General features: G+C 34.6%; 2 protein-coding genes across 4 annotated transcripts in view; both read right to left on the bottom strand.

The window, feature by feature from the left end:
* The window catches only part of LOC107614812 (NADP-dependent malic enzyme 4, chloroplastic), a 7675-nt gene extending 2839 nt beyond the window's left edge, over positions 1-4836 (bottom strand). Inside the window, exons 1-16 of the mRNA XM_021112620.1 lie at positions 4669-4836; positions 4348-4468; positions 3505-3579; positions 3224-3375; positions 2902-3007; positions 2567-2632; positions 2392-2487; positions 2219-2290; positions 2007-2090; positions 1823-1921; positions 1666-1713; positions 1250-1303; positions 1067-1165; positions 757-846; positions 532-609; positions 45-119 (exon numbers count right to left, since the gene is read on the bottom strand). Of these exons, the coding sequence (XP_020968279.1) occupies positions 45-119; positions 532-609; positions 757-846; positions 1067-1165; positions 1250-1303; positions 1666-1713; positions 1823-1921; positions 2007-2090; positions 2219-2290; positions 2392-2487; positions 2567-2632; positions 2902-3007; positions 3224-3375; positions 3505-3579; positions 4348-4468; positions 4669-4766 (1413 nt within the window). The 5' untranslated portion in view covers positions 4767-4836. The remainder of the gene's footprint in view (positions 1-44; positions 120-531; positions 610-756; positions 847-1066; positions 1166-1249; positions 1304-1665; positions 1714-1822; positions 1922-2006; positions 2091-2218; positions 2291-2391; positions 2488-2566; positions 2633-2901; positions 3008-3223; positions 3376-3504; positions 3580-4347; positions 4469-4668) is intronic.
* The window catches only part of LOC107617325 (ABC transporter G family member 36), a gene marked incomplete in the record, with an annotated part of 9663 nt that continues 2918 nt past the window's right edge, over positions 6416-13160 (bottom strand). For all 3 annotated transcript variants that reach the window (XM_021112618.1, XM_016319066.2, XM_021112619.1), the window contains 17 exon segments: positions 6416-6936; positions 7030-7284; positions 7398-7569; positions 7668-7895; positions 7995-8212; positions 8304-8594; positions 8697-8713; positions 8715-8950; positions 9063-9235; positions 9311-9454; positions 9552-9708; positions 9784-9890; positions 9981-10141; positions 10220-10818; positions 11565-11866; positions 12671-12761; positions 13100-13154. In XM_021112618.1, the coding sequence (XP_020968277.1) occupies positions 6664-6936; positions 7030-7284; positions 7398-7569; positions 7668-7895; positions 7995-8212; positions 8304-8594; positions 8697-8713; positions 8715-8950; positions 9063-9235; positions 9311-9454; positions 9552-9708; positions 9784-9890; positions 9981-10141; positions 10220-10818; positions 11565-11866; positions 12671-12761; positions 13100-13154 (3479 nt within the window).

Here is a 13160-nt window from a genome sequence, read left to right as displayed (position 1 = left end):
TTAATTTTTTTAACCATTTCTAAATGTTCAATTGAGCTTTAGACCTGGCCAGGCACATGTTTCTTCCCATCAATTTCAACCGGGTCAAATGGGCTTCCACTAGCAAAAATTACACGTCCCTGATACAAATCCAATTAGTACCAATGTAATAATTAATACAAAAGTAAAATCTTACATACAATTCATGAAATTAATAGTTAAAAATTATTAGATAATAATTTAGTTAAATATATTAAATTATTTAATAATTTTTAATTATTAATTTTACATAAAGACAACTGTATTTGATTTTTTATCTAATATAAAATAAGAATTAAAATCTTTAAGTATTTGTTTGAGCACGATTCTGTCCGATTATAAGAAAAATAGATACAAGAATTTAACTGGGGCTTAGAAATTTTAAGAATAGTCGATGATAGTATCTGATTCTCTCATAACATGACATAATTGTGGTCAAAGCAGATATGAAAGAATGATATAAAGAAACTTAAATTATAAAAGAATTAAGTTGTGTATTCATATTATTATTACCTTAGTCCAATTATAAGCTTGTTCAGCAGTACATTCTGATTGTGATGTTGGGTTGGAAAGAGCTAGGATAATAGGTTTCTGCAAAAATTGTCACATAATTAACACACATTATCAATTAGCTTAAGTCAACATGACATTGTATATTTAGTGAAAATAGTAGATAACTATGAATTTTCTTCAGAATTTTAATGAAACTAAATTAGACAAATAAAATTGACAAGGTACCTCATTATTGGAGGCCATAGCCTCAACCACTGCTTGAGTGAAAGTTTGGCCTTGTCCTGATGTTCCAATCAATACTGTTGGCTTAATTTGCTGAGTTGAAAAACCATTAAATATGATAAGCAACTTGAAAATTAAAATAAAATGTTTTCTGTCGCGGTCATGTAAAAAAATAGATGAAAATTCATGTGCAGTTAACTTCATGTGAAGTTGATAGTTTAGAGTCGTTAAATGATATAACAGGTTTGACTAACTGCACCTGAATTTTTACCGAAAAAAAATATATTTCTATCTTGTTACACGGAAAGAGTACATTAACTGCTTGGACCAGATCCGATATAGGTTCATGTTCATGAGCCCAAGGCTTCTTGAAATGTTGAAGTGATTCCTTTCTGGAACTAACAATCAATCCCTACAAGATTAGAGTAAAATATTAACAACATAGAAGATGTGAATTTTACAAGATTTTGGAGCTGAATTGAATTCTATGGATAACCTTTGAATCCACCAACCAAATGTTCTTGCGAGCTTTTTCCACTTCAATATTTGTCTGCATACACAATAATAGTTTCTTGGGTAATCTAAATTGTTTATGCAATGTTCTTCTCATCATAAAACCTTAAAAACAGTACTTCCTTTGTTATTTTTATCTGTAACAATCAAAATAGTCTCTCAGTTTTAATCTGTAAATTAAAATAGTCTTTCTATCAATCACCAAGTTAAAATTAACAGAATTCCTACTATTAACTTCTACTGTAAAAGACTCACGTGCAATTATCTTTATGTGAAGTTGATATTTGTCAAATCATCTAATAATTTTCAAATATCAACTTCACATAAAGACAGTGAGTTTTTACGAACTTTCACTCTGACATAGCATCAAAAGGAATAAGTCTAAATTCGGCTACAGACCCGTTTTGATATTTCAAGGGCTATGAGTTCTGCAATTCCGGTGCCAGCCTGTAACCACAAAGAACACAATTCAAAAGATACTTAAAGCTAATGTCGACACAGAATATGATAATTTAAGCTAAAAAAAAGAGAGACAATCTCATAATTAAACTTTTACCTCTCCAGCCCCAAGGAAGAGGAACTTGTGATCAGCTAAGTTTCCTCCGACCAATTTCAGGGCCGCGACAAGTCCGGCGAGGACCACCGACGCTGTTCCCTGCAACAAAGCAGAGGGAATTATAAGAGATAATCATTGGTTAACAATGTAACTAAATCCATCACTGAAGATAAAAACCTCTAACCTGAATATCATCATTGAAAACAAGATGTGTTGACCTATATCTTTCAAGTAGATCAAAAGCATTGTGGTTTGCAAAGTCTTCAAACTGAGAAAACAAAATTCAGAAAACAGAAAAACATTAGTAGATATATCCCATTTAGATTCCAAACAAGATTTTCTAATCATCCTTGAATTCTTAGTACTTCAAAGCAGACAGAAAAGAGTTTTGACAACCTGAACAAGGATTTTTTCTCCATAATTTTGTTTTACTGCAGTCATGAATTCATGCAGAAGTTCATCATATTCCTGGAATCCGAATATTCGAATCAAATTCATTATCATGGAACATTAGATGACAAGAATAATGCCTAATTTGATCCAATATAGTAGGGAAGTGAATCAGAAACCTTGCCAGTTGCTCTTTTATGCCTTAGACCAATGTATAATTCATCATTCAACAGCTTCTCATTGTTTGTACCCACATCAATGGTAATAGGCAAGCACTGAAACAGTTTTATAAGTGATTACCACAAATGTATCATATCAACTACTTCTTTGTGACATAGATAGTAAGCTACTTACAGCAGAAGGACGAACTCCTCCAAGTGCTGTATACAAAGAAAGTTTCCCAACTGGTATTCCCATTCCCTAATAATCCATCACAAGTTACCAAAGTGAAAATCATCAGTGAAGTTATGTTATATTAATCACAGCGAAAAATCGGTATTATCTCTTTAACTTCAATGCCATTTACCCTCTGTGAAGATAATTAAGATGTCGAGATGTAGTATGTTAAGTAGTTTAGTCAAATATGTCAAACTATCTAACAGTTCTCAACTGTCATCTTCACGTGAGTAGTTGCCTTAATTATCATATTATGATATGTTATACATGTGATCAAGTATAATCAAAGTTACCTGACAGCCAAGGTCCCCTAGACCTAAGATCCTTTCTCCATCAGTTACAACTATGACTTGAATGTTCATCTCAGGCCAATTCCTTAGAACTTCAAGAATCCTCCCTCTTAAACACACAATTGCTTCAAAGGTTAATAACACAGAAAGAATTCATTCTGATCCTTCAACAGACATGCCACGTGTCACTTAACGTGAATCCATATATTCATTCTTAGAAACCAAAATGTTTACTTTAAAATTTCGATAACTAGAATAAATCATACTCGCAAAGTTGAGAACCGAAATGAACAATTTTTACTTGTGCAAGTTTAGTGAAACTTACTTCTCTTTCAAGCTTATAAAAAGACCTTGAGGATTTGAGAAGATGCTGCCATATTTCTGGCAAGCTTCACCAACTGTTGGAGTGTAGACAACAGGAAGTAACTCCTCAACATGATCAATAAGAAGCCTATAAAACAACCTTTCATTGCTCTCCTGAAACCCATCATCATCATCATCACATATCAAACTGAAAAACATTAGAATCAAGTACCAAACTTTGCCAATTTATATGTGATTTCAAGCTAAAGATGCATTTCAAAGTTTAGGACAAGAAAAGGGCACCTGAAGATCCATCATTGCCACATACTTCAGCAATGGTACTTGATACTGCCGTATTAGTTGAATGAGTCTCTTCACCTGCATCAATGAAACTGCAATAGTAAGAATCACTTTGACAAACTCAAAATAATCTCTTAGTACCACAAATTTATTTAATTCTTTTAGTGGCTAAATTGTTCATTATAATGAATTTTGTAAGGACAAAGTTCTAGAACTTAGGACACACTATATATTTATATGGTACACAATCTAAAGAAAAATTGTAAGGAATGAAATAATTAATTAAGAATAAGGTGATTCCTTGAGGATTTCGATTTCAGACTAATTAGCCTTGAAGAAAGAAAAAAAAAAGACTAATTAGATCCTCCTTGATAGCAAATAGTAAACACATTATGTCCTTCCGTCTATAGATAGTGCGAAATGAAACGGAATTTTCTATGTATTCCATTATCTACAGTGACATGTCTTATTGCTGTCACGTGAGTATGGAAACAATGTTATTTTGGATAGTAAAACATTCCTTATTTTCTGAATTTCCATATAACCCTCATCAACTATTCTTTATTTTCGACGGAATTTGAACGAAACAGATGAAATTTCGCTCCAAAAATAATTATCTCCACAACGATCTTTGATACTATAATTAACAGTACATATAAGCATTGCCGTTAAATTTTACATGATGAATTCATAGAAGGACGTAACGTATCCACCACTTGCTATCATAAAAGACCTAGTTGATATTTTTTTTTCTGACTAATTAGTCCGGGATCGAAACTCGAACACCTAATTGTCACTTTACTCATTGATTAATTAGAAGATAAGGCAAGCAAGAATTGAAGTAACCTGAGTTTCTTGAGAAATAACTGATGGAGGAAGAAGACCACGCAAGTAATGTGCATCCCTTTCTTGTTCAGTGAATGCCAATCCTTTATTGAAGTGAGGATCTCGCAACAATGTATACCCACTACAATGCAACAAATAAACCATCATATCATAGCATGGTGATCTTCTTCTAGGAAGATCTTCATAAATCTTTGTTTCTGAGTTTAACTCTTGCCACATTCTCTTCTTTTCTTTGTTGTTTTTTGAGTCAAACCAACATTTATTTAGATCCTGTTTCATATTATAATTATAAGAAGCTTTTTATAAAGCTTTATAACTCACCTAGCAACAGAAACACTCCATGGTGTCACAAACTGATCCTCTGTGGCTCTATCCTCGCCGTACACGTCCTTAACACCGCCACCGGCGAAACTTTCCATTCAAACGTTGTCGTTTTCCTTTTAACTCTTCCTTACTTGAAGCACAAGAAACCACTCTTTGAGCACACCAACCCCTTCTCTCTTGGGAAGATAAGTTTTTTCCAACACAAGAAATTAGTCACCCACCTAAGCTTTAGTTGAACTTTTCATAAATCCAACACAAAAATCGCAACAACATAACAAATTATTAATACCCACATAACCAATTTTTCTTGTCTCATGATAATTATTAGAAAGTTCTTTTCTTTATTTAGACGAAAACAGAGTAAAACAGAGCAGCTCTGTGATTTTGTACGAAAAGATAAATCATATCTAAGAAGTTTAAATTTTAAAATAACAGTGCAAACATGCATGAGTAAAAATGAAGTATTTGTATATCATAAGATTACCAAGTTTTGAATAGAAAGAGTAAGAGCTTGTTATTGGGGTTCAATGTAGATCTTTGTGTGTTGTGTGTTGTGAATGTGGATTGAAAAATTGTTTTTGAGTTTATTGTGTTGTCATGAAAAGTGCATCCAGTGTAAGAGAGATCATGGTGGTGAAACAAGTGTGTGATTGAGAGATAGTTTCGGTAGAAAAGAAAAGAAATGAGACACATAAGTTGTAGCAAACATAGAAAGACAGAGTCTTCAGGGATTAATCCCTTGCTTTTCTCTCCCATGTAATAGTACAAATTTTATGCACATATTATTTATCAAGGAAATTCATTCAAATTTCTTGTGTAATGCTGAAAAATCAAGATAGAGATGAGAGAATTAATATAGACATGCTTTTATGTCTATTAAGTCATCTGTTAAAATATAAATAAATAACTAAAAAAACAAGGAGATCACTTTGATAAAGACACTAAAAAAGTAAACATGTATTTTTTTTTAATACATGTGTCATGATATTATTGGACATTTTTATTAAATCGGTTAATAATTTATTTTTTAATAAACTATAATAAAATCGGTTTATTATAGCAACAATAATAAACCCAGTTGTCTGTACTATAATTATTAGACCCGATTTGATCCGACCGATTTACACAATTTAAAGCGAATCATGTTTAAATATTTTGATAAAAAGACAAATATATCCCTAATTTTTATTTTAAAAAAAAACTATGACCCAGTGGGTTATGTAAATTGGTCGGTTTGACCGGATCTGATAACAATTGGATTTATTGTTATTATTATAAAAAAATCGGTTTTATTCTAATTTTTTTAAAATTTAAAAATAACCGGTTCATTAATACATCCAATAATAATGCTACACATAAGTGTCTTTACAAAAAGACGTTTTACGCCTCTCTATGGGAGCATCCTCCAAAAAACAATTGTCTCTGTTGCTCCTTTTTTTTTTATTTTCGGGGTGTGGTGATTTAATTTTTGGTGAAAGTCACAACAAAATGTCCTCAAAAAAAATATGGAAGTCCAATATTGGCATATTGCAAATCCAAAATATTTTGGTTCTGCATTTTGTGTTACTATTGGTTCAGAAGTTTCAAGCATAACCTTACATTAAACGTCAACTCCTATTAAGTACAATGCTAGATTCTGTACGTTTGAAAGTGCAAATAGACATTTTATTCTAACAAAATTTTTATTCACCACAATAAGGTAATATCATTACAAAGAAAAAAAAAAAAACTAATTTCTTCTATGCAGCAAAGCAAACTAACAATAATACCAACATTCATATGATTTACACTTACTGGTTACTTCAAAACCCTCAAAGAACTGCTATCAAAAATATTGTTGTCACCGACCATATGCTGCATAAAATCTTTCTGGAGTGCTGGCTACAGCATCAGTTATATATATATATATATATACACATACAAATCACTAGGACTTCTAGAATTTTTTCCAGAACATAACTTCATCATATTTTGTTACAATGCAGCTCTCTTTTATCTTGTTTGGAAGTTCAGTGCCCTGATGCATACGGCAAACACAAAGGCGAAGAAGACAGCGAAAAGCACCAAAACTGCAGCAACTGGCCCCATGAAGTCTGATTTGAAACCATAATGGTGGTTAATATAATCTTTGACAGTGTAGTTCCTATTTTCGCTGGCTATAAACATTTCGGTGGTGATATCTCTGTACTGTGAAACGATTAGTCCATACACTGTCCATGCCACAGGACAAATCCAGTAGTACCAAATCCACCATTTAGGAATTTTCTGAAATGCCAAAGTTGGTAGAGAAACTATGTTAGCATATAGATGATAAAGGCCTAAAGGGTATAAAGAAGAAAGAAGGTGAATGTTACTCACAGGTCTTGGGATAAAGAAACCAGAGAAGAGATTGAAGAGTCCATAGAATGCTGCTGCGAAGATCGATGCAACTTGATGGTTTGGTGTGATGGAAACAGTCATCATGCCATAGTATGTGAAGTACAAGAAGGAGAAGAAGCTGACAAAGAAGAACCAAAAGAACTTCTCCACCTTCCAGTCAAAGGACACCATTGCATACACTATGAGTGAGTAATACACAGCTTGGATGAATACATAAGGAATCTCAGTAAGAACCTGAAATTGAAAAGAGATTCAATGGAGGTAAGGTTAGCATAACAAGCAAACAGAACTAGGATTCTGTGTTTGGCATAGCTGATCAAGTATTAACATCTGGTATGTAAGCTTACCTGTGCAATGGCATAAGGCATAGGAGCATACATTCCGGCGGCTCTTTCTCGATAGAATACAGTTCGTTCAATGGCTACTACCGGTTGGACAGTTTGGCAGTTGTTAATTCCAACGAAAATAACTGCAGCATACATTGCTCCAATAACCATGGTCAAGCTAGATGTGGTCAACCTGCAAAAAGATAACAAGAGAGAAAATTAGTTCAAAGTTGATAATGATTAATGAATGATTGAAGAATAAAGCAGTTAAGATTTATTTTATAATCTTACGTGTGCTTGCCAACTCTCCAGAACACTGTCCCAATCATGAGAGCACTTGCTAAGGTGAAGAAGAATCTAACAAGATTGTAATCTGGACTTCTCCAATATGTCAGCCATTGCTTCCATAAACAAGATGTGAACTGACCCCATGCATTTTGAGAGTACTTGGTGGGGAAATATAGATCCTTTGCGCCAGGAGGCGGCGTGCTTAGCTCCTTCACAAGAGTTTTGTTGCGCCTGCGCGAGCAATAAGAGATTGCTTTAGCTTCAAGCAACAAAAAAAAGAGGTATTGGAAATGTGTTAAGTGCTCAAATTGTTTTATTTTATCAACTTACTGGAACAAAGCAGAGTTCCTGTAGTATTCAGCAAAGTCCATTCCAAGCCGGACTTCGGCTGCAATGGAACTTACTTCAAGCATCCATGTTGCAGGGTTGTACATTTCCTTGATCTTTGGGACACCTGGAATTGCCTCAAAGTATTCTACAATCTTTTGCGAGTTCCGGCCTAAAGGTCCTGAGTAGATCACTTGCCCTCCTCTTTTCATCAGCAAGAGCTGGTGCAAAAGGAAATATTTAGTACCAAAGAGATTCTACAAAGTTCGCCGTGTTTAAGGTTTATGGTTTAGGGTTTTCTTTGTTGTTTACCTCGTCAAAAGCTTCAAAGATATCTATGCTAGGCTGGTGAATTGTGCAGACAACTGTTCTTCCGGTGTCCACAGTGTTCCTCACTGTTCTCATAACAATGGCTGCTGCTCTTGCATCAAGACCTGAGGTTGGTTCATCCATGAAAATGATTGAAGGATTAGCAACAAGCTCGACAGCGATTGTCAGCCTCTTTCGCTGTTCGGTCGACAGCCCTGTAACTCCTGGAAGCCCAACTATAGCATCCTTGAGACTATCCAACTCTACCAAGTCCATAACTTGGTCCACAAATTGCTGAGATGATTAACAAAAGAAGAACAAGAAGAAATGTTATACCAGTCCTTCTATGAACCTTTACCAACAGAACAATCTAGAATCAAAGTATATGGTGCTTACTGTCTTTTCTTCGCGGCNTGTTCGCAGTAACCTGAAACTCTAGCAAAGGTTTCTTGCTTCTTAGGGAACCCGGAGATTCTAATATCTCCTTCAATGTAACCACCGGTCTTTCTTCCGGCCAAAACATCCATCAAAGTTGTCTTCCCAGCTCCACTGACTCCCATCAGAGCAGTCAAGACTCCAGGCCTAAAGGCACTTGTTACTTCCCTCAGAAGTTGCAGCCTATCCTCTGCCACTCCTTGCTCTTTCATTTCCTGTCGAATGCAGCCGAGTTAGGAACAAGTCTCCTTCATAGATTCCATGGATTCTTAAGAGGGAAAGAAAGATATATAGGCATTGTATTCAACAAGTGAATGTGATTCTTACTGCAGGCATGTCCACATAGTAATTAACACTGTCAAAGGACATTGCAAGTGGCTGGAAAGGTAGAATCATTCCTCTCTTTGGGGCTACACCAGTGGCCGAATCAAGTGTCGAATCAGAATTTCTTGTTCCATTGGGATTAGACCGGCTGCTCATTCGCTGCATCGCAACTTCACCTATACAAGCATAATTAGCAACCATCCATAACTGCATCAAGAAGAACACAACACATTTTCTTCATTGATACTTACTTGAGTTATTTCCATCAGCCTTAGACAACGACCGGAGCATTGATTCTCGATTGGTTTCTGGTGGCCTAACTAGTCTTGGTTCTTCGCCCACCTCCATTTCGCTCGCATCTTCTTCAGTTATAATTGCTTGTTTCTTTCCAAGAGCTATTGAAACAAAACAAGAGAATACAAAATCCTTGTCAAGACAAAACAATTGAAGAACTAATTCAGCTAAAAGATTGATGAGGATGTGAGATCTTACGATTTAGGTACATAAGTGCAAGAGTAAACAGAACATTGTACAAAATAGTGAAGGCTAAAAGTGATCCTACACCAATCCAGTACCAGTTCTTGTTGGCAAAAGCATCAAAGTTTCTTAATGTAGACACACCTAATGTCAAATTTGCCTGTGTAGGAGACTGCATTCAAAGAAAAAATTTGAGAAAAGCAATCACTTATTTAAAATATGCAAATTAAAAGCTTCTGCTACTTACTGGTTTGCTCCATCTTGGTGCATATAATTCATTCACAGCAAGGGCATTGAAAGCATATGTTAGTGGTGAAACCCAGTATCCCCACACCCACCAATTTGGAATTTCACCTGTGATCATTTAAGAATCCATGTTAGCATTTTCATTGAACAGGTGACAAACAATGTAATGTAAGGTTTTGATGATTCGATTCGACTCACGTTTCGGAAGGATGAAACCACCAAGAAGGAAAACAAGAAGAAGCATGAGTGCACCACCAGTGTTTGCTATGATCATTGTTCTGCAGACTCCAGAAATGAACCTAAACATTCCAGCAGCCATTTGTTGAACAAGGAACACCAACAAAAGTTGCTTGAAGAACCTGAAAAGTTTCACAATTAGTACTATAAATAATATGAATACCTAAGATAACTTGAGCAACAAGTTATCATCTTTTTACCTCTCAGCTTCAGGTGCAAATCCTATAGTGTAGTAGGTAACAAGCACCCAAACAAGAGACTCGAATATTGAAATTGGAATCCTCAAGAGGAAATTGGGAAGAGTGTAAGTCCAAGCAGGGTGGAAAAGATGATCCCTCTGCTTGTAAAACACAGGAAGCCTTTGAATGGTGAGTGCAAGCTCAGCAAAACCATTGAACATGTTCATGATCATGCTAAACAAGATTGCGCCGACGTAGAGGGCTGCATCGTCCTCATTTCGCCGGTGCATTTTCGTCCTTATAAACACAGTGGCGGCGATGAAGGCAATAATGATGATCTGGACAGTCTTGAAGATGTAGACAAATGAGTTCCTCTTGATGAGGAGCCACTCTTTGTCCCAACATGCTCTTAGAAGGTCCATTTTGGGAACTGACCATTTGTTGTATACAAGTGCTGCTTTGTGTGCTCTTGATCTGTCAAATGGCACTCTTAGCTCATTTTCCAGTTGCATTCCAACATGGAATCTTTTGAACTTGTTTGTGAATTCTGTTACAGTTACATAACGGTATGGTATGTTTCTGTCTGCCCAATATTGTTCTTGATCCTTTCTTGAGGTAACCTGTTACAAATTTGATTCTATTTTAGAAACATTCAGAACTAATAGTTTAGATTCTGATACTTATTGTTTTACAAAAATGCTATTCGTACACTAAAATCAGTCACTAAAATCAGCCACCAATGTATTTGTGTATAAATACTTGTGTATTTGTATTTCAACATATATTTTATAGAGAAAAGGATAAATAGGTCCTGACCTTTTGCCCTGTAGACATTTTCGTCCCTGACCATTGAAAAATACTTTTAAGTCCCTGACATTCACAAAACTTGGACGGATCAATCCCCCGTCCAAATGCCTCCGTCAGGGATTGATCTGTCCAAGTTTTGTGAAGGTCAGAGACTTAAAAGTATTTTTCAATGGTCAAGGACAAAAATGTTCGCAAAGTAAAAGGTCAGGGACCTATTTGTCATTTTCTATATTTTATATTGATGGCCAACTTTAGTTGCTAATTTTAATATACACGTAGTATAGTTGTTTATTTTAAGTAGTTTAGTCCAACATATCAAATCAGCTAATAATTTTCTGTTATTTTCGTCATATAAAAACACCTTTATATGAAGTAGCCAGCTCAGCACATTCCAGCTCAGCATAACAACTAACTAACTTCATTTACCAGAGGCCCTTATTAGTTTTTATTGGGCCTAAAGAAGCCCATATTAGTTAACATTGTGGCAAGGTCAATATTGTAATTAACATGATGATACTATGATGTCAATGAATATGTATTCATGTTATAGAATTGTTACCTCTTGTAAAAAGTCAGCAATGCCCTTTCTCTCAGGGCATTTGAATCCACATGATTCAAAGAACTCAACAATGTGCTCACGTGGACCCTGGTAGACAATTTGGCCCTCAGAAATGAGAATGATGTCATCAAAGAGATTGAATGTCTCAGGAGCTGGTTGGAGAAGGGACATTAGGATTGTTCCTTCAGTGAGGTGCACAATTTGTTGCAAGCATTTCACTATTTGATATGTTGTGGAGCTATCAAGACCAGTGGATATCTCATCCATAAACAGTGTTTTTGTGGGCCCAACAATCATCTCACCTATACAGTAAAACACCAAAAAAGACCATTTAGTTTTATGAACATGTTTGTTAAGTGGGACAAAAAAAACATATAAAAAAATATTAAATAATTAAATATCATATTTTATCGAACAATTAAAAAAAATTGAAAGAATCTACTCCCCTGTGACTAAAATGTATATTATAATGAACATAAGGTAATTAATTTATTAAAAGCCCATAACTACATGAAAATGATTGAAAGGTATATGACATAGAGAGAGCATAACAGAAGGTATTAAAGAATTCAAGTATGGAGAGTTGAAAGTCTTAATAGATTGAAAATAAGATATATTAATTTATAATTTGTTCTATTTAGTGACAATAACAAATTATATTTTATATATTTATATATATATATATTTGCAGGTTTTTGAAAAAGAAAATTTGGCATTTTTTTGGTTTTTGTACACAAGTGTTGGTGGCCGCCATGGGGTCCATGAACAAAAGCTTCTTCAAAATAGAAGCCCAAGGTTGAAATTAAAATAATAAAATAATGTCAGAAATATGATGTGGATGTTGACAATAATTTGGACTTTTGGGTCCAATCCAATAAGATAGGAAAAAGACATTTAATTTAAGGTGGAAACTTAGATGCAATCGACTTCACATGAAGTTGATACTGAGGGTCGTTAAATGATTTGATTGATTTGACTAAATTTTTATCTAACAGCTCTCAGATATCAACTTTATGTGAAGTTGACTTCACCTGAGTTTTTACCTTAATTTAATAATAAAAAAATTTAAATATCTTCGGTAGTTCTAATTTCTAAAACAAACTAACCAGTTGTGACACGCTTCTTTTGGCCACCAGACACACCTCTATGCATTTCATCTCCAACAATAGTATCCTTGCAAATATCAAGACCTAAAATCTGTTTCATGAACATTGATTTGTTAGAACAAAATGACATCATTGGACATGCTAATTTAGAATTTAATTTAATAATGTGAGGGTAGTTTAGGTAATTCATGTAACAAAAGTGGTTATCCTGCTGGGGCCTACTATGTGGGACCATGAAATGTAAAATCAGACAAGCAATGTAGGGTAGGTGAGTTGACAATTTTGTCAAGTAGATCAGAATTAGGTGCTTAGAATCTAATTTAGAATCTCAAAGTTATAAACTATAAAGTGAAGAAAAAACATTCTAGTTTATGTCCACATTCATCTAAACTTAAAAAAAATTAAAGGGCTAAATATGTAATTACTTACTTTAAGAGTATAATCAGTGATGAGACTGCTTTCTGTTCCTTCCATTGCAGTTGCCAGTTGC

Source organism: Arachis ipaensis, chromosome B09 (assembly GCF_000816755.2).
Source record: "Arachis ipaensis cultivar K30076 chromosome B09, Araip1.1, whole genome shotgun sequence".
Classification (NCBI taxonomy): Eukaryota; Viridiplantae; Streptophyta; class Magnoliopsida; order Fabales; family Fabaceae; genus Arachis; species Arachis ipaensis.
This window is presented reverse-complemented; position numbering and strand designations above follow the sequence as displayed.